The sequence below is a fragment of the Tetrao urogallus genome (assembly GCF_951394365.1).
Source record: "Tetrao urogallus genome assembly, chromosome: 7".
NCBI lineage: Eukaryota > Metazoa > Chordata > Aves > Galliformes > Phasianidae > Tetrao > Tetrao urogallus.
Window position 1 is genome coordinate 23,430,915 of NC_136820.1, and position 20,656 is coordinate 23,451,570.

The 20,656-nt window shown below is 40.3% G+C and overlaps 2 protein-coding genes across 2 annotated transcripts; one reads left to right on the forward strand and one right to left on the reverse strand.

The window, feature by feature from the left end:
- Nucleotides 1–422: 422 nt before the first annotated feature.
- AGR2 (anterior gradient 2, protein disulphide isomerase family member) lies at nt 423–2,608 on the forward strand (the record flags this gene model as incomplete). Its single annotated transcript, XM_079538053.1, has 7 exons — nt 423–552; nt 629–692; nt 774–826; nt 1,081–1,154; nt 1,544–1,607; nt 2,037–2,120; nt 2,559–2,608. The coding sequence occupies 7 exons, from the start codon at nt 423–425 to the stop codon at nt 2,606–2,608; spliced, it is 519 nt and encodes a 172-aa protein (XP_079394179.1).
- A 3,282-nt stretch (nt 2,609–5,890) lies between these two features.
- Nucleotides 5,891–19,772, reverse strand: TSPAN13 (tetraspanin 13; the record flags this gene model as incomplete). The annotated part of the gene is made up of 6 exons (XM_079538049.1): nt 5,891–6,073; nt 7,030–7,140; nt 7,458–7,571; nt 8,653–8,733; nt 9,446–9,613; nt 19,710–19,772. 6 exons carry the CDS (start codon nt 19,770–19,772, stop codon nt 5,999–6,001), a joined length of 612 nt encoding a protein of 203 aa, XP_079394175.1. The 3' UTR covers nt 5,891–5,998.
- Nucleotides 19,773–20,656: the final 884 nt, after the last annotated feature.

The window sequence follows — 20,656 nt, forward strand, 5'->3', positions numbered from 1 at the left end:
AACATGAGTTAATTTGTCAACACCCATGCTGTTAAACTGCCCAGTTACTTTATCAGTTGGAGATCCAGAGTGAAATAGGAGTTCATTAGGACTTGAAAGCACTTTTGAAATTGACAAAACTGTTGTTTCACTGAGCAAACTCAATATATGAAAAAGGAACAGAGAGAAACTTAACACAGGTGCACTTTAAGAGGACCACAGGTCAATGGCACAAACACAGCAGAAATCAGCCAAATCCTTCATGACTCTTTGCAGAGCAAACCTCTCCCTTCCCTTACACTCCCTGGAGCCCCCACCTGGAGCAGTTAGCTGACTCACCCAGCTGCATACCTGACCACGGCAGTGCCTCCGGCTGCACCTCAGAACCAGCAGCAGGGAGGCAAGGAAAAATGAAGGCTCTCTTCTTCATCCCAGGAGCAGCCATGGAGAAGAGCTATGCATCCGTGTTCCTGCTGCTCATGGCCATCTCCTGTGTTCTGGCGAAAGATATAGGCAAGAAGGAGACGAAGGAGACCAGCACTAAACCAAAACTGCCTCAAACACTCTCCAGAGGTAAAAACACATAGATACTACAGACTGTACTTGTGTGTATGTGAGTTTTTCCTACTCTCTCTTTTCCCCTGGGCAGGCTGGGGGGACCAGCTCATCTGGACGCAGACGTATGAGGAAGCCCTCTTCCGCTCCAAGAACAGGTAGGGCGCCCCCGCGCTACGGCGCCCCCTACCGGCTGCCCCGCGACCGCCCCGCTAACCGGGCTCTTTCCTCTCCCCCAGCAATAAGCCCCTGATGATTATCCACCACCTGGATGACTGCCCACACAGCCAAGGTAAGATTTCGGCACGGAAAGGGGAAAAAAAAAAAAAAAAGGAGGCTTTGTACCACCATGCTCACTCTTTACCACAGAACAAAACAGAGTTAATTGTCTGTCAGTGCAATGGACGTAAAAATGTTATTTGCTCTAACTGTAAACCGCATGTTCTCACATTCATTCTATCAGTTTGTTTGAATTTTCTTCTCTAGGGCAATATTACTGGTCTTAATAAATAAATAAATAATAATTCCTCATTGCTTTCACTCTAGCACTCAAGAAGGTCTTTGCTGAACATAAGGAAATACAGAAATTGGCTGAAAAATTCATTCTCCTGAACCTTGTGGTAAGTGTCCCTTTCACACTTCAGGTGAAAGCAATAAAGTTTTATTTTTGATTATGGCTCTTCTAGCTCTAAGTAGGCTCTTTTACAGCTGGGATTGGCTAGAAAAAATGCTCAGTGCTGGGGCATAATAGATTTCGTAACAAAGCTCTTTCAACTCCAGCTTCCATAACCACTAAATAGGAAGGAATTTAAATTTTAATGTAATACTGTCATTAACTGTTATCATCAATTCTCAGCTCTAGCAGTTTAAAGACTGTATCCCAGGCAGCAGATTTCTGAAATTGTTAATGTACTGCTTAGCCTGCATTATGCTGAGCATAAAGAAGAAAACGTCCATGTTACATGCTGTCTTGCAATCTTGACCTGGAACCTCATTTGCTTTCTTCCAGTATGAAACCACAGACAAGAACCTTGCCCCTGATGGCCAGTACGTCCCTCGGATTTTGTTCATTGGTGAGTACCTCTCATAATGACAGCCCCCCTGTATTCAGGTACACATATCACCAACACATCCTTATAAGCCTAGGTCACAAGGATCATTTTCAGTAGACCACAGCAACTGCCATCTTATTCCTTCCTTGATTCCTTCTTAAGATCTGTAGGCTGAAAACAGTCTCAGCTTATGGAGTTAACTCATACACTATGCAGTGACATGGGTCTAAGGCTGATAAACACAGATCAGAACCAAACTTCCTAACAAAACTGCAAACAAAATGTTCAACACAGAAGTTCAGTTACATCATAGAATGAAGGTGAGTTGGTTGTTAGTGGAAGCAGACTTGCCTTGCAGGAAAACTTAGGAAGCAAGCAGAAGTGCAGGAAGATTTCTTCTGCTTCAAGGTTACTCTTGTGCTCTGCAACTTTTCTCCTCCTCTTTTCCAGATCCTTCCCTGACTGTGAGAGCTGATATTACTGGAAGATACTCAAACCGTCTCTATGCGTATGAGCCCTCTGACATTTCCCTGTGTAAGTTACATGTTCCCAAAGCAGTCACATCTTTTCCTGGATAGCACCAGGCATTACTACCCATGTGCACCTAGTGCTTGCTGAAGGACCATTATCTGCCAGTAGGGGTAGGTTTGGGAAGGGTGTAACTGCATAACTTACTGCGTCAGTTTGTGCTCTTATATGCTTGGCTTTACAAGTACTTTGAGGACAAGTGCAGGTGGCTCAAGTTCAGGAAAATATAGATCTGTTTTTATACTCACTTTATGAGGTGTTAAACCATTATAAAGCCCTACATCTCCAGGTTACCGGAGTTCATAAGATGCATAGTGCATCAGATTCATTATAGCTGTTGGCTTTTGAACACAGCTTTAATAATAATGACATTTCTTTACAGTAACTGGTCACTGGCAGATGAAGTTGCAACAAAAATAACATGCATGAATATTTCATTTCTAGTGTATTCAAATATGCAGAAAGCACTGAAGCTGCTGAAGACTGAGCTGTAAAGAGAAGGAGGATGCCCTGAAAGACCACTAAGTCTGGTTTTCACATCTTCTCCACTCATTCACATTGCTGAAGAGACTACTTAGTGATATTTAGTAATGTATAGTGCTGGTTTATGAACATAAACACTAGTTTTATGTTAGCACTTCTGTACAGGGCAGCATTTTTAAAAGCTGGAGGCTTTTAATTTAAGACATACAGGGGAACACTGTATGACCCAATTGTACAAATGATTTTTTTTTTTTTTTTAATAAATCCATATCAAGTGTTTACATACAAAATGTTGCTGTGTTTTTTATGCCTCCCTATTATCTATCACTAGTGGAGTAAAATCAGCTGTACTTACTCCCACGGCTTGTTACGTTCTATCCAAGCAGCTTTTGTTTGTAGTTTTAGCAGCTGGTAAAGCTCCATTCCTCAGCATGCTTTCTCTTCATTCATTTTCTTGTAACAGGACCCTATGCCCAGCTCTCATTACCAGTCCTTTCTTTATAGCTAGATAAGAAGTGCAGACCTTTCTATGCTTACAGTTAATTGTGTGGTAACGTGCCTAATGCCTGAGCATTTAAGAAGAGGAACACATCCTCAAAACATTTTCAATCATCTGAGATAAGAGGATGTGATCATTTACGTGTGATATTGTTTTTAAAACTGGCTGCATCTGAAGTGATTGGAGGATCATCATTTCTACATAAAGCTCTTTTTAAAAAGAAGGTTAAAACTGCTTCTCTTAGATCTTGGATCACACTGGAATTCAGTAAAGCCTTGAGACTAATAATGAGAACTTACATCTCATGTGCACAGTTAGCTTTCAGATCACTTGAGTTTGCTTATTTAGAAACCCAAAACGAACAGCAGATCTAAACAAACAAATCCTGCAGTTAACGCCATGCAAGTTGGTACCACCTGAAGGCTCAGGCCTGCACTAAATCCAAATTATTTACACAGGCTCCAATCCAAGTTACTTAAAATAAAACTCAATCTCTTCAGAAAATCTGGGAAATTATTTCTGACGCGTATGTGCTCAATAACTTGAAGCACACAGGATGAAGAGGGTTTCCTGCACGTGGGATTTCTGCAGGTCCTCCAGGCCTTTCCGCTAGGCCTATTTAAAGACTTGTTGAAGTGTCTAAGCGTTATGATGCAGTGTGATGGAAAGTACAGCGACTGTAGCACAACCCCAGGATACAGCAAATGAGAACAAGCTCCAGCGCAGCAGCCACAGAAGCAAAGGGAGAAAAACCACTCACCATTAGCAGGCCTCCAGCAGGCAGGAGTCTCCAGAGCAGGCACCCTCACCTCCTCTGCCAACCCTCACATGAGGTCTGAGAAGGGATGGATCCTGGAGAAGCATTGCATGCACCTGAGTTTTATTGTGTCCCTTCCCCCACCTTAAGTAAGTGAATCCATCTCTGATGTGAATTTCAAGGTTTGCAGTTGTTTGGGTTTGTTTTTGTGTTTTTTTGTTGTTATTGTTGGTTTTTTTTAAATCACAATCTTCAAAAGACAAAGTGTTACATACACAATAGAAAAGCTTTAATCAAACTCTACACTCCACTACCTGTCTTTTGAACACTAAAGCAAGCTCACACTAAATGTTCTGAGACGTGACAGCTCTAACATCGTCACATTTTCACTATTTTCTCAGAAATGCAAAATTACATTCCAGTATCACCTACTATATTAATGAAACAAGAGCCACCCCAAACCAAGCAGTAAATAAATCAATAAAAAGAAGGAAGAATCAAAATTGAAGCAGCCACAGAATATTATTTCAACCTTCTTACAACTTCTTAATATTTCTCCTCTAATTTATTACATTAACACACAAAATACAGGGACTAGGAAAATTAACTGCCGCTAAGGACAGCTTTGGGACGATCTGTTCAGGTTCAACACTTCCCTTTGAAACCTCAAGACAATTCCTTCTTGAGCAGCCCTAGGCACACAGCAGTCTCAAAGTGTTCTGATGAGCATATATTTCATCTTCTTTCGGACTCCTTTCCCAAATCAAGAAGGCAGCTTCCCAGCAAAGGCAGAGCCCTTTGAGAGCTACCACTATTAACATTCACTGCCTCCCTCTTTCCTCCACACTCAGATGCTGTATTATTTGGCAGTTTAATTTAATAAGCCTCACTTTCTCCTCCTGCAGAGCTGTCTTTTTCAGGCTACAGCAGCTACGTACCATGCCAGAGGCAGCAACTTAATGAAGAAAAGGTACTGTGCAGGCCTGTGATTCATTGTGATTAGAAATAACTGGAACATTGTGCACCTCTGGTGTTGACACCTCTGTTGACATCTTCCAGCTCATCTATCGCTTCTGTTAGAGACTGGACCAAGGACTACACTTTCTTTCTGCTCAGACAGCACTCAGCACGTGAATTATGCACATTTTAACTTTAATTCTTTTCTCTTTTTAAAACAAATTAGTGGAAAACACAATTGGTTCCCCCCCACCTCTGGTTTTCAATCTCTCATCAAATCAAGACTTTTAGGTGGACAACAGAGGAATAACTACTGCTAAATTATTGCAAGAATAATTTTACACCATCTGTGAAAATGTTTGTACAACTTTCCAAACACCAAGTCAAGTTTCCTACATGAACAAGATGACAGACCACTACCGACTCCGATGTCGTGCAAATACCAAACTTCATTTTGATGTCAAAGAAAAAAACAGGTTCAAGTTGATTAGCTGCAGATTACATTCATTACTGTTCTCAAAGTGAAAATATCCAGTAAAAAATAAAGTACTTTTATTTTCAAAAAGAAATCTAAATCTACCAAATAGCCACAACAAACAGGGAAGGGAAAGGGTGAAGATTACAGTAGTCACTTATGTGCAGTACAGAAAATAACAAAACAACTTCAACTTTTTTATAACCTTAACAAGAGAGTGAGACCATTATTTAGACACAGAATGCAACTAGAATTCATCCTAAATCCTAATCAAATCATACAATCAAACAAGCACTAAACACCCACCATTTATTTTTGTAATTTTAATGAGAAATTAGGTGAATTTTTGTAATTAATGAACACAGCAGAAAACACTTTTTATTTTTTTTTTTGGACACCAGAGAAGCTAGTAGTGCTTCAAAACTCACTGAATAGAGTTCACCACACCAACTACCAAAGTCTTTAACAAAAAATTATCAGCTCAGAACAGCATTCTGATTCTGCCCAACTACTGGATATGCCAATCTACTTCAAGATAGTGATTCTTATAAGAAAAACAGTGAATATTTAAAGATGAAAACTGCAAACTTATAGAAGGTAAATTTTCCTTCTGGTACACAGAGTATTCCTACTACAGAGAAACACTAAACTATGGAGATCTAGTATTCTGAAGTAGAGGATGCAGAATGAAGATTCAGTCCTTTATAAACTTATCAAAGAAAAGCACTAGGGTTTGCACGGGGATCCTTTTGGTTCCTGTATCTATAGGTCAGCCAGACTCCCAGAATCTGAAAGGAAAACACAAAGATATTATTAAGCAGACAGTCTCCCCCTTATCTTTCAACAGTTTTACAAAACTTGTTTTAAATGTAAAATTCGGATAATGAATTTACAGCACGAGTGTAGGGTATTTTGCTATTGCTAAAATTGCACAATCCCACACAACTTTCTTAATTAGAAAAAGAATGCACCTTTCTCAGAAAGATCTATCTAACAACACAAAAAGAAAGAACAAATCTGTATCCTAAATGCTAGAAGAGTATTCATAATAGGAGCATCTATTACTATTCTTTCCCCTCTTTAAATGATAAATATTTGTAAACCTTTTTTTAGGATAATGATAAAGTAATATCCTTCAAACTTCTTTCATTTTAAAGCTACAGCTTAAGAATAAGGCTATTTTTCCAGTACATTTGCAAATTCTGTCCTTTTCCCTCTTCAGCTCCACACCTCAGATAGAGAGGCCACAATTTTTTAGTAAATAAATGTGGGCAGAGGTAAGAGATGGGTTCTGCTTTAGGTGCTATATCTCTTGCTGATGTAATAAATGTGGTCTGAAACTGCACTACAGGAGCAGGAGCAGAATTCTAACATGTTGACAGGATGTGGAGCTTAAAGACCAAGCAAATAAACCAAAAGCAACAGCATGTCCATTACTTTTGGATAACAGTAAACCTAATGAGTTAGCTTTCTGCAAAATCTACAGCATCACATTTTAATGAGGTATCTAGTCAATGGTTTGTAGTGTAAATAACGGAAAGCTGTAAATACCCCCAGCCCTGTTTTTGTCAGACTTCAACAAGCTGACAGCCTGAAAAATTTTGACCTTATTAGATTTGACTCCTGAGACATGAGACAATACTGGGAGTTCCTGTAATGAAACCCCTAAACTTTAAGGCTTTTTTTTTATTAAAAAAAAAAATGGTGAGATGAGAGCACACTGTTTTCTAATCTATTCATTTACCTCTGTGAAACTGAAGAAAAGTCCTATGCCTCCAACAAATCTGAGCACCATTCCCGAATATTCTTCTATTATTGGCGCACATGGTTGACACTGGTGACTTCTAAAACAATCCTGTAACAGACATAAACGGAAAATTGCACCCTGTTTTCTGATGATGCTTCACCGATTGGCACTATTTTGTTGGCTCTGTAGCAGACTGCAAACCATGGGCAAAACTTTGGGAATTTTAAGACTCCAGAAAAGCAAACACAGAAATGACAACAGAATACAACCTTTAAAGAGCGCTCTGCAGTAAGATTTCCAGTAAGTTAAGGAAAGACCTCAGGATCATTGTGACAACTAATTTACAGATTTGTTAAAAACCTCTGCCTTCAACCAGGAAAGAAACTATAAATTTTGGAACAAACAGGATGAGAGAAAGAACTTACAGAGGAGCAGGTTTCATTTGGATCAAAAAATCTGAATCCACAACAATTCAGATTTCTCTCAAGGTCTGTTCTTGCACTTTTAGTGTTATTCCATCCCACCTCTAGAAGTTGACTCTGGAAGGTATAAACAAAAACACATATTAATTGAACTGCTTTCTATCTCAGTGGAATAAATATTCTAGGCAAAGTAGATGATCCCTTTTTGCTGTCCTCACAAGAGTCAAAACAGGAGTTTTCCAAATATATCTCAAACACAAACCTTATTTGTGTGTACCTATTCAATGGAAAGAAGTCACAAAACAGAAACTGTTGTGCTCACCCAGTTTTGCTCCACCAATTACATAACATTTTACAGTTAAAACCTTCAGATACCCATGTCTAACAGGATAATATATTAAAAAATGACCTTAACTTTCAAACAGTCTGGATAGCTAATGAGATTGCAACACCTAACAGCAGCAAGTTTGGTCATAAATGGTCATAACTCATTTTCTTCCAGTCTTCTTCCTAAACCTGACAAGAGCACTAGTAATGGGACATGTAACTAATCTAACTGGGACTGCTCAGACTTTAAACAAATCACTCTGTTACGTGTAGAGGAAGTAGCTCATTTTGTCTTGCCCTTTCTTTATGGATTAAGGATTGTTCTCCATACCCCACAGAAGTTGTCTTTCTTTCCCACAGATCTGCTCTGTACCTAATACAGTTGTCACCTTTTCAATTACATGAGAACAATTCAGTGGTTTTTATAAACTTTACATTATGATTACTGTAGATTTCATCAGCTTATTTGGAACCCATGAAGACATGATATAATCAAGATACTATGCTGCTACACTTGTGACCAAAAACCTAGACAGAAACTTTAAAACTAAAACAATTTTTAAAGGACAGATGAAAGGGAGGGATTTAAGAGACGTGTGAACAAGCCACTATGCGATGTGGATTAGTAATGGGACTCAGTGGGTCAGGCTGATGGCTAAACTTGATGATCCTGAATATCTTTTCCAAACTAGATGACTATATTTTTTGAATTTTCTTTAGATTTTCTTAAAATATACTCTTCATTTAGAGGAAAGCTACATATACATATATGCATGCATGCTCATGCACATGTGTGTGTGTGTGTGTGTGTGTGTAATAAGAAATAATGTTATGCTATAGGTTAACTGAGAAATCAGGAAGTATTTCTTACCTGCTGTTCCTTGTTCAGTGCCAAACAGGCACAGGAGACAGAAAACTGGACAATGAAGACTAGCAAGAGAATAATCATGTACTGTAAGCAGTAGTTAAAGATGCATTCTCAAAAAATTTGCTTATAGAATACATAATCATTGGATTACATCAGGTCATCTGAAACAAAAATCTACAGATAAATTCTGACTAGATGTGGAAAAGATTAAACTGTATCAAAGCAGAGGATGTTATTTATTTGGAGTCCACAACCAGAAAAATAAGAATATTATCTGATTTAATCTTTTCTCTCTTCTGCATAGAACAAGTTTGTTATGCAAGGCAGACTGCTTATGCAGTGTTGGTAACACAAAAAGGGACAGCAAAGCACCATGCTGAGAAGGCCTGTGCTCATTTCTAATCTGAGTTCACAATTAAAAAGTAGGTATGAAAAGAAAGTGCTTATTGGCAGCATATGACTGTGCATTCCTCTGCCAGCTCCAATCATTTCACCGTCTATATCATTGTCCTCCATGTTAAATCACATTAGTAGTCCACATACTCTAGGTTGCTTTAGGGTTAAACACACAGTGAGAAGGATTTATGATACAGTGCCTCACCTTAAAAGCTCTGAAAAAATTAAAGTATTTCAAAATTTTTATAAAGGAAAGTGAATATTTCTGTCCTCAGAGTGAAAAAGAAGGGTAAAGCTGGGAATTTCTGCCTTCCACAAGTGGCTTTACCTACCAGAGCAGATTGGTCACGTAACTTGAACCAAGCTGTAAACCATGTAAACCAAATACACTGAAGGATACAAAGAACAGCAGCACTTGGTGATGTTTCACTGCACCAATCAATCCAACTAAGGCAATGAAGAAGAGGAAGATGCCTACAGCAATTGCCACTCCAACAACTCTGAAACTAGAGATGAGGCCGAAGCCAATTCCCCATGCTGCAATTCCAATCAGCAGCAGACTCACCAGCTGGAGGGAAGAGAAAACAAAGAGTTAGTCTACATGTAGAAGAGGCTCAACCTACACACAACTACATTCTTTATGTTAAAGCTGTTATCAGAAAGGTATGTTTCTTTCCAGCACAAAGAGAAGCAACACAATTCTCAACAAACCAATTCTCCACTTCATCCTAAAGGTGACTTAAGTACCAGATGTTTTAAAGCACACATATTCTTCAGCACTGTCAATGTGGAGTTGTTCTAACTTAGCCTACCTACAAGACAAGCTGTGCTGTGTGCCCGTGATTATCTAGAAACACTGAATTTGTGTGGATTATAACAGGATTGACAAATAAGATAAAAAACATCAGCTTTACTTCATAGAACAGAAGAATGAAAATCCCAGATGTTTTTTGATATATACTGTAGTTAAAGAAAGTATGGCTGCACAGCTCTGGACATGGAAGAGAGCACACTGCCATGATTTACTGTAATCAGAAATATGGTTGCATTAGTTTATTACTGAAGAGTATGTATAGTTCATATATATATATATATGATATAACACAATAGTTAACAAGGTCACACAAATATATTTTTTTCAGATCTGTATCTCAAGGACTGCATGTCATGAAACAATAAAGGTGTCCTGTCTTTGCTACATAATTAGTCAGGAAAACAGCTCTACTATGAAGAAAATCCTATTTCAAAGCCCAAAGCACTCTTATGCTATTTCCTTCCTTTAAAAGATGGTATTCAGGGAAGGTAAGTGGAATCTGTCTCCGTTACTTTACTGGAATTTATTGTTTATGCAAGCAGGAAGCTCCAGCCTTTCCTGTTTCCACGCCAAAAACACAGAACATTAAAAAAAAAAAAAAAAAAAAAAAAAAAAAAAAAAAGAAAAAGAAAAAAAAAAACCAACATAAAAAGCTACAGAGAAACTTGCAGTGATTTACAGCAGGAGGTAAGCAGCAGACAAAGCCAACCCAGATGACCAGTACACAAGATGCCTAATGCTCTCATCCAAACCTGTCAGACTCGCGCATAACATGATTACATTCTGTTATATAGCATCAACTCAACTTGGGAGGTTAAAATTTACATAAGCTTGCCCTCACCAGAAAATACCCAGAAGATGTATCATTATCAAAACCAGTATGTGCTCAGTTTAGTCCAACTCCATGATTTTACACCACAACAGATACAGAGCAACCATTTACGCTTGCTGGCTGGTTTCTGTCCAAACAAGATATATTATGACATTTTACTGCTTATCCAGAGGGATTTTTTTTTTTAAATTGTAAATTTCCAGCTTAGCCATCATTTCAGTGTGTTTGCCCTAAAGCAGGGCACTTTTCTTGGTTTCAACACAAAACAGGTGAAGATGTATTTTTCAGCTACAGTACCTTTCAGAAGTCTGGTCTGTGTAATGCTGCTTTTGAAACAGAAATCTTAGAGAACATCAAGGAAGTTGTAAAACGAGTTGTGATGCTCATCAAGACCAAAACATGGTGTGTGTTTTCTTCCACTTGTGTTCAAAGAGGACAATGCCTCAGAAAAGTTTTTACAAATAGCCAGTAACCCTCAGGAGAAATTTAAGACAGGCCAAAAGAATACAAGGATTTGCCATACCGACATCTTTCTTTCACCACATGAAGAGACAAAAGAATGGTATCAAAGTCAAGGAAATTTTTCAATAATAAGTATAGTTTTAGGATTAATTCACAGTAGTTTTGTTTCTCTCAAACAAAAAGCCTTAATCATCATATTAAGTTAAAAACAAAACACTGTGCCAAGTTGTTATGAATCTAAACTACAAGGAAGAGGAAAGAAAACAACATAAAAGCCTTGGCTCCGACACAGACAGATTTTCTGATCGCATGCAGCACAGGGCTATGAACTACATAATGTTACTGCTAAAAATTAGCTTTGCTAATCAGTTAAGATCTATCCATCCTGATCTATGCCCATTCACTTTATTGCATTGTCTGATACCACTGGGAAGAGTTATCTTACTATATAAGCGTCAGAAGTGAACAACAAAAGAAATCACATAACTCAATTTCCAATCAGAAATGGCTGAGTCAGGCTGGTTGGGGCCCTGAGCAACCACATCTAGCTGCAGATATCCCCATTCATTGCAGGAGGGTTGGACCAGATGACCTCTATGTGTCCTTCCATCCCAAATGTTGCTATAATTCTACTTCCTGTACTTCACATCAACTTCAAAGCACTCAACTCACACCACCACCACACAGCTCTTGAAGGTGCTGTCTCAAGAAGAATCTCAAAATGTGTCCATTTTCAATTTATTTCACAAAGAAAAGCAGAAAAAGTAGGAAAAGCATCTCCTAATCACTTTCATCAGGGCTTCTTTCTGCTGCCTCAGCTATGCTTCAAAATATTTATCTATTCAGATCTTTGTTCAATTATTTGTCAAGTCTAAAATGATTAAATCATTTTTATTCCTACAAGCATCAAAATCAAAACCAAAATCTGTGCCTAAAACATCTGTTAGATACATGGAATGTTGGAGCAGCACTGTACCAGTTCTTGCTGCTGTTAATTCTCACTTTCCATTATTCAAAAGATGTGTACATGAAATTAAGCTGTATGACACTAGAAGTTATTACTGTGACTATCTTGCCCAAAAAACTTTTCTGGTATTAAGAGTTATATACTAAATCTAAATCTGCCACAGTTTTCAAAAGAGAAAATATTCCAGGCTTAAAATCTGTTGCCAAATCTCAAATGTTCAAGAATTAGGCAGAAAAAAAAAAAACGTTCTACCTTCTCTTCGAGAACAGTAATTTTCTATTCCTATAGGAAGCTAATTGTTCCTTAAAACATCTGGAAATTCATTATGATCACAGGTCCATGTCACTGGGCTCTGGCTGGCAAGCAATGTAAAAGTACTTCATCCCATCAGCCACACATCATGTGGATGAAAGCCACTATCAACTACTCTACTTCTGGTCACTTGAAAAGTGCAAAATTGACCTCGCATTTTAAAACTGAAATGGAGACAGAAAGCCATTTTTCAAAACAGATTTAGGATTAAGCTCATGCCTCCTTTTGCATGTTGAAAGATAGATTAAATAAATGGCTGTTATTCTTTCATTTTGACACTCAGAATCATCCCTTCTGGTTTCTCATTACCTGGTCAACAGGTGGCTGCCAAGGAAATATCAGACAAGCAGGTCAGCAGTTACCAATTTGGGCTGCAGGTGTAATTAACTGCTCAGATGCAGATCTTCATGAAATAAACTCCATCTTGTAAATTGAGCATTTCAGCTCTTTTGTCCCCAAGGCCCACCCCAGAAGAATAAAAGCGTTTTTTCCCTGTTATTCATTGCATAACAGAATGAACAATACAGATATGTAGTTTCATTGTGCTGTTTCACAGCAGCAGCTTTGGGAGCTTACTCCCAGAGAAAATGATGCCATCCTTGGAAATCAGAAACATGAGTTTCCAATAAGTTTGCCGATCTATATTTCCAATGTAGATGAAACGCAATTTCATCTACATAAATATTTGATTATGTAAAGCTAATCTTCATCACTGGTGTTTCAAATATTTGCGTAATAAATCTAGTAAAAATAGTCCAGTTTCTACTGAATACAACCAGAATCCATTTTTCCCACTGTATTCTCATTAGTAAGCTGAACAAATGTAGACTGGAAAAATGGAGTGGACTGTACAACTGAACAGAGACTGGATGGACTGCTGAGTTAAAAAACTACTGGATGGCTCAGCATCCAGCTGGAAGCTGGTAAGAGGGTTCATAGAGGGGCTGATATCATGCAGTATCTTTATAGACAACTTGAGCAATGAGATGGAGTGAATCCTCAGAAAATCAGTGGATGATACTGAAAAAGAAAGAGCAACCAACTCTTCAAGTAGCAGAGGTTCAGTTCAGACAGACCTGATGAACTTGAGTGAGCAAAGAGAAATCTCACAAAGCACAAAATTCTGCACCAGGATTGCATCTGTGCATCTTGGGAACAGACTGGCTGAGCAGCCTTGCTGAGACAGAACTGCAGATCACAGACTGCCAAGTGGAATGGGAGCCAAGAGTCTGCTCTCACCACGAAGGGAAAGTCAAGAAGAGCGGGATCAAAGGAAACTCACACTGCAGCTTCACCAGCATTAAGTACTGAATTCTATTTCAAACCTCCCAAGTAGAAAAGGAATGGGAGAGCCTGGAAAGGGTCACCAAGTGGTCTGGAGCCTTGAGAGTGATGTCTGAAAATCATGGGATGGAGCTGGGTTTGTTCAGTCTGACAAAGATGTAGTAGTTCAAGGGTAAACTAATAGCAGCTGAAAATGAAGGACCATTGCAAAACCAATGGAGGCAAACTCTGCTCGGGACTTACTGACAACAAAACAAGTGCAACAGCCACACGGTAATGGCTTGAAAGGTTCTGGACATCAGAAAAAAAAAACAACACAAACATCTGCAAGTTGGTTTGGTGCTTCTCAAAGGTGTTGTTCTCAAAGGTTCTCAAGACTCAGGTAGATAAAGGCTGTCAATCCAGCATTGCTCACAGTCCTGCCCAGAGCAGATAAGCTCCAAAGTTGCCCCCAGCCAACGCTCCCGCACCGCCACTGGCTGCTCCACCGCAGGAACCTTGCCACTCTCCTCACTAGAAATTGAAGTCTTACCAGAAGAATAGGGGCCAGATTTAGCACTGAGCAAGGACTTCTCTGAACCACTTAAATAGAGATTGCAATCATCTCCTAGAACTCTGTCCTCTTTCCTTTTCTCTTCTTACAAGCTGTCCTCAATAAAAGAGAAATGAATGATTCTTCAGAAGTACTTACAAAGAGATATAAATGGTCTTATCCACTTAAGGCAAGTTTACATAGGGAGTAAACAGGCATTAAGAGCAAAAGAATGTATTACAATCTCAAAGTAGTGAAAGCTGTCTCACAAAGATGCTACAGGCACATACTGTCCTCAAACTGGAGAAAACAGAGCCAGAGGAAGCGTGTGCGTGTCTGGATAGTTAACAGCAGCACTCTGAATTGCAAACTCTCGTTTGCTATACAGTAACTTCACCAATACAAACTCCAGCAACCTTGTTTAAAAATGCACACACAAGCACAGGCTTAAGCACAATCCAATATATCACTCATTCATTTGAAATTAAGTAAATGCTTTCCCTGAGCAGCCCTCCAGCAGCACGAGTCCTAAGAGAAGTGCAGTAGTTTTCACTATGAGGCCAAATACTTTTTCTACAGAGTCTGAAAATGATAATTAAGAGAACAAAGCGTATTGCCTACAGACGAATGTTACTCTCATGTCAGCATCTCCACAGGAGAGGCTTTAAGGACTGTAAGTTCAAGTTCAGTGTAAAGAATCAGATTCCATTTTAAGCATCTTCCATTATATATTAACATGGTTTTTTTTTTGTTATATGTACACATATATACATATACGTCACACTTAAAGGATATTGCAAGTTATGAGAATGGCATTTTCTTTACTTTTAGATGGTTTTAAAACAATAATTTATAGAGTTGCCTGGATCTCCTTTTCCCTTACAAACATTATAAAGGGTAATGCTTGATTGTGTTAACAGTAAGTTAACTAGAGAAGAGGACCAGCAAACTCATGGTGACTTCAGCTTCTGTCACAAAGAATTTCTTTGGAACTTTTTGAACTTTACCTCCTCACAGTACTTCTTCAGCTTTATCAAAAGCAAAGCTGGGGCTGAGCATCTTCCAAAATACTTCCAACAGAAAGCAGAATCTTTCATCTTTCTGAGACTTATTTAAGTGGGGAACAATCAATAGTCTGGTTACTGAACAGCTGAAAGGACGTGATGTGGAGCAAGACATTTATGTGAAGGGTAACATTCCTGTCTCTTATCTCAGAACCCAGTTCGTTTGGTCAGATGGCTGAGTACACAGTTCTTCATGCTACTGGCCAATAATTATTATCAAATCATTGTCGATCACATAACAAGCTTCTTTAGTGTTAAAATAGCAATGAGATTTAACCCATTTTGTACCCTATAGGTTTTAGAAATTGGAGCCTTGAAATGTTCCTGTGTGGCAGGAACACTTATCAGCCACGATGTTTACTTATGTACTTTGAGATGGGAAACATTTTCAGGAAGCCCAGTGATCTCACAGATCCTTCTTCCAAACATGGCTCTCCCTCAACCTGGAAATAGCAGTAGACAATCAATGATTTAGGCTACTATTAATGATTTAAGGCTACTTCTGACCAGTCCAAGTGCTTCTCTAATCCATGCTTGTTTTAAATTATAATAGTGTCTACTTGCACTGCTAGAATAGCTAAAAATATCAGTGATATCAAGCCATGCCTTGTTCCATGTAACCTCCTCCTCCTGCAGCCTGCGATTCTCCAGTTCTGTCATTAAGCAAGCTCAGCCTTCCTGGTTCCAGCTGCAGCACTCTGTACAAGGCAAGTGTAAATACAAATCCTGCTCACACTTTATCTAGAAATCCAACACGTCTGATTTCCAACCATGCCACAAATGGCTGTCATTTTGGATACCAACTGACACACAGCACATCTGAGCATGTTTTCTGACAAAATGTTTTGTTATTATTATTTGCTGTAGTCACTCTTTTGTATTCTGAAGCATGACCACAGAAAACTTCCCAAAAAGCCAATGAAAACAAACAGCCTAAGTCCACGTGAGCAACACTGACCTCCCCTGCCATGTGCTTGGGAGCTTCTGTACCGCTGCCTGATTCACACATCAAGAATAGATGGCACAGCTCATAGTGCTGCCTTCACCATATCCTTGGAAAAGGCAAAGGCAGCTCCAAGGCGAGCTGCCCTGCAGCCGAGCATCCAGGGGGGACAAGGAGCCAGCCCAACACGGGCTGGCAATGGGGCAAACTCTTGGCTCTGCACTCTGAAATGCAGACTGGAGATACCAGGCACAGCTGCCCAAATCTGGGATTTTTTCTCCTCATCTTTGCATATTTACATAATGCAAGGAAAGCAGTCTTGACAAAGGTGACAGATAGCAGGAACAGAGCAGTAACTCTGCACTGAGAGAACAGACAGCAATAGAAGGAGGGGGGGAGAGGGAAAGAAAAACCTTGAATTCAAATAGTTTGAAATGATGCAAAGAATAGTGCACTGAATAGGCAGGCTAGAAACTAGTTCAGAGAGCAAAGTACTCTAAAAAAATAAATGACTTTAACAAGGTTCTTTCTAATGTTATAAGGAAATACAAATGCTCTTACGGCATTAACTCTGTGGTATTAAAAATGGTTTACCATTAAAATTCTGTCTATATGTTCTATTTTAAATCAAATAGCCACTTCCAGGTTTAAGAAAAACTGGAAGCCTGCTCATCAAAACAAAGGAAAATGTGTGATGTTTGCTGCTGCAGGAAGAATTAAGTGGCTGCTCAGGTGATAAAAGCAGCACCTACCAACCAAAAGAACTGTCAGTATTTTTTTTTATCTTTAATTTGAATACATTTAATCTTGTTGCCCAGCTAAAGTTTCCATCTTTCATCACTTGCCAAGACATGGGAATTTCCCTTTCCTTACTGAGAATCTGATTTGAAATAAGATATAATGCCTTGGTTAAAACTCATCAGGTTCTTGCATGCCCACTTTTTGATTATGTCCAGGTCCCTCTGGATGGCATGTGTCCCCTCTACTGTGTCAACAAATAGGAGAGAGATAAGAAGGCTTTAGTTATGTGTGCATCCTTGAAAGCTGCTGGACTCTGTGTGCAGATATTCTGAACAGTTTCCACCAGTCTGCTGCTCAAAGGGAAACAAGAATATGATCAACTACATAAAGATAAAATTGGTCATACACCCAAAACTAGTACTTGTATGTAGACAAACAGCTCTTCCACTTCAAACCTAATTCCAGAAATATATTTCACTTTATGCATACTAAGTCAAGAGCCTCAGTTATTATTCTGTACTCTTCTTGTACACATGACGAACCATATGAAGTCAGCAAGACTCAGCATAGATACCAGACGTGTTCATACAAGACAAATTTAAAAATGGAATCTGAGCCTAAGGATATTTAGACCAGAGAAGAACCAAAAGGCATCAGCCAGCAAATATCATCTGAAAGGAAAGGTAAGTGAGCAATTAGGTTACTTGGTTTATGGTTTCTTGCCTTAAACCAGTAACTGATTACTGCCAGAACGTATATTTTCCTTGGTGCTCTAACATAAAAAATAGATCAAGACAGCATCAACAAGATCAGGTTCCTATATCCTAATTTGTTGTTTTAAAATCCAATATACTTTAAAAAACAAAACAAAACAAACAAACAAAAAAAAGCAGAATATAAATTGCAATCCCTGACATTAGTTCTGAGGGATAATTTATTCCAAGCACGTGACACAGACACAAATCAATGCTAGCAGAAAAACATTCAAGCATTACCTAATTGAGCTTATATTTCCCTCACTGGTACTCCCACCAATTATTGCTGTGAATTACTGTTGTTTAAAAAGATTAACTTCTTGTTCTGGTGGTCTTCCACATGTTTTGCCTGTTCGGAAAAACCCAATCGTTGCATTGTCAGGGTTTTATTTAGCCCAGAAGCAGAGAGGTCCATGCATTCTGCAAGAATTCCTCCAGGCTTACTAAACATTTCATGTTATTTCTGCAACTCAGAAACGAAAAGTGTTCATCTTGAATTTGCCTATCCTTAATAGGTGACATAAGAAATAACAGGTGGATGTTCTAGTTACGCTGCTTCAAAGTCATTCCTTCCTCTTGGAAAAGCATATGTTATATGCATAGAAAAATATCAAGTGACACCCATAAAGTAAATTCTGCTCAGACATCAGGCAAGATTCAGGTCATAGGTGCACTGTGCAGGTACTACAAAGAGACGTATGGAGGTCTCAGGGATCAGATCACCCCTTTTTGAGGCTAAATATGCTCAGAAGACCTACCAAAAAAAAGGAAAAGAAAAGAAAAAAGAAGTCTTTTGCATTATCTCTGGTTTGTTTGAAAAATCAGCAATCCTTCACCTTGAGGAGTCTACATAGCTACACTTACCTGCAACCACGGATAGCAAATGAGGCCATGCCTACCTGTCCCCTCTGCTTTGCTGGGGGCTGGCATGGGTAATGCACAGTGTCACAGACATCCTCAGTGACTTCCAGCAGGTAAACCAGGCACACTATGCATGCTCCAGAGATTTTTTTAGGGACATCCTCTGCTCTGCAAGCTCCTCTAAGTAACGCACGCGTCAGCAGACTCTCCAACGCTAAAGGGTTTTGTTCTGCTCTTTTCCAAAGCAATGTATTTAAAATACAAGGTGATGCTCATTAATAAGCAATTCTGCCTTCAACACAGGCGTTTCTACATCCACTCACACTCTGCCCTAGGGATTACCATCAGGTCCAGTAACTGCTGTCAATGAGAACTGTTTGTTCTGATGAGCAGTGATAAGACCTGCTCTCCTGCCTTACTTTCACGAAGGGATCAGGCTGTTATCAGGAAAGCACAGGCACGGCCTGCCAGCCCCGGCTCACCCAATTTCAGCGCTGTGCATCACCTCCAAGCTCGGCTGTCCAACACCGGGCTGCCAACAGGAACCATCAGAGGACATATTACCTTTCCAGAAGTGCTGCAAGAGGAAGCCATTACACGTAGCCCTATTTCTTTCTATTTCTGTGCCATTTGAAAATAGATAAGGAGAAAAAAAAAATGCCTACAGTGCAATTGGAGATTTTACAGCTTTCTATTGAAAATACACCCCGAAACTCGCCCAGAAGAAAGCAGGCATCTGCCACCTTCGAGCAGGAGCTTCCCAGAAGATGCGTTCTGTCAGCTCGCGGCAGCGAGGCGGGCAGGCACGGCGCTCACCTCCCGCTGCAAGGCGCGCCCTGACCCCGCTCAGCCCCTTTGTGCGGCTCAGCGCGCCCACACGGGGCTCCCCGCAGAGAAGCACTTGTCTCAAACCCTCGCAACAACGGAGCCAATCCCACTCACTCGCGCCGGGATTCCCCTCCGCAGAGCCAAACGGGGCCTGGCAGGCTGGAGGCCGCCCGGCCTGGGCTGAGCTCTGGATTTCGACCCCGGAGGGCCGCGCCCCCGCGGCGACAAACCCGAGGCGGCCGCCTCCCTTCCTACCCCGACCCACGCACCGTGTAGAGCAGGTTGAGGGCGCAGAGGCAGTTCTTGGAGCAGGCGAAGCCGCCGCACACCATCGTGCCGCCGCCGGGAGCCTCGCCGCGGGAGCCCGCCGCCGCTCCGCCCCCGCCGCCGGCAGCAGGTGAGCGGGGCCCGGCGCCGCGCCCGCTGGTTGGCCGCTCCCGGGTAAAGGTAAAGAGATGGAAATGACGCGAGGAGCGGGCTGGGAGGCGGCCGCTCTCCTCCGGGGCTGGGCTCTGCCGCCCGCCCACCTCTAGCCGGGCTGACGGGGCTCGCGGGACCGGGGAGGGGGTGGTGGGGAGACGTGCCCTCGCAGCGCCCTCAGAGGGGGCGAAGGGAGGATCTCAGGTACCTGAGGGCGATGGCGGGAGGTCTGGCATCTCCTCGGCCATTTTGTTGTTTGGGAAACAGTGGAGATTCCTCCCTTCCTTTTCCATGTCTACCTTTGATGGCTTAATTCCTTGTGTAATCAAAAACAATTACTCGGGGATTTGTTTTTCCAGGGCGTTTCAGCATTACAAGCAGTTTGTCTGTATATTTCTTATTAAAATTATTATTGATTTTTTTTTTTATGTGCTTTACTTTTTTTTTCTTTTTTTTTTTTCTTTTTTTTCTTTTTTTTTTTCTTTTTTTTTTAAAAAAAAAAAAAAAAGTTAACCTGTGTGTATTTCCTTCCCTTGACAATTAAATACTTTTTTATTGCAGGTAGTCAAACAGTGATCTGTCTCTATTGCACCGTAGCAGTTTTACCAATGTTCTAATGATCTTTCCAATGGACTGGAGTACTGCCCCTGCTCACTGGCACTCTCTAAAAGCTTGTGCCTGCTGTAGAATCATAGAATCACTAGAGCTGGAAAAGATCTTCAAGGTCATCTAGTCCAAAAGTCAGCCCATCCTCACCATTCTCAGTGACCACTGAGAACAGTGACACTGAGAACTG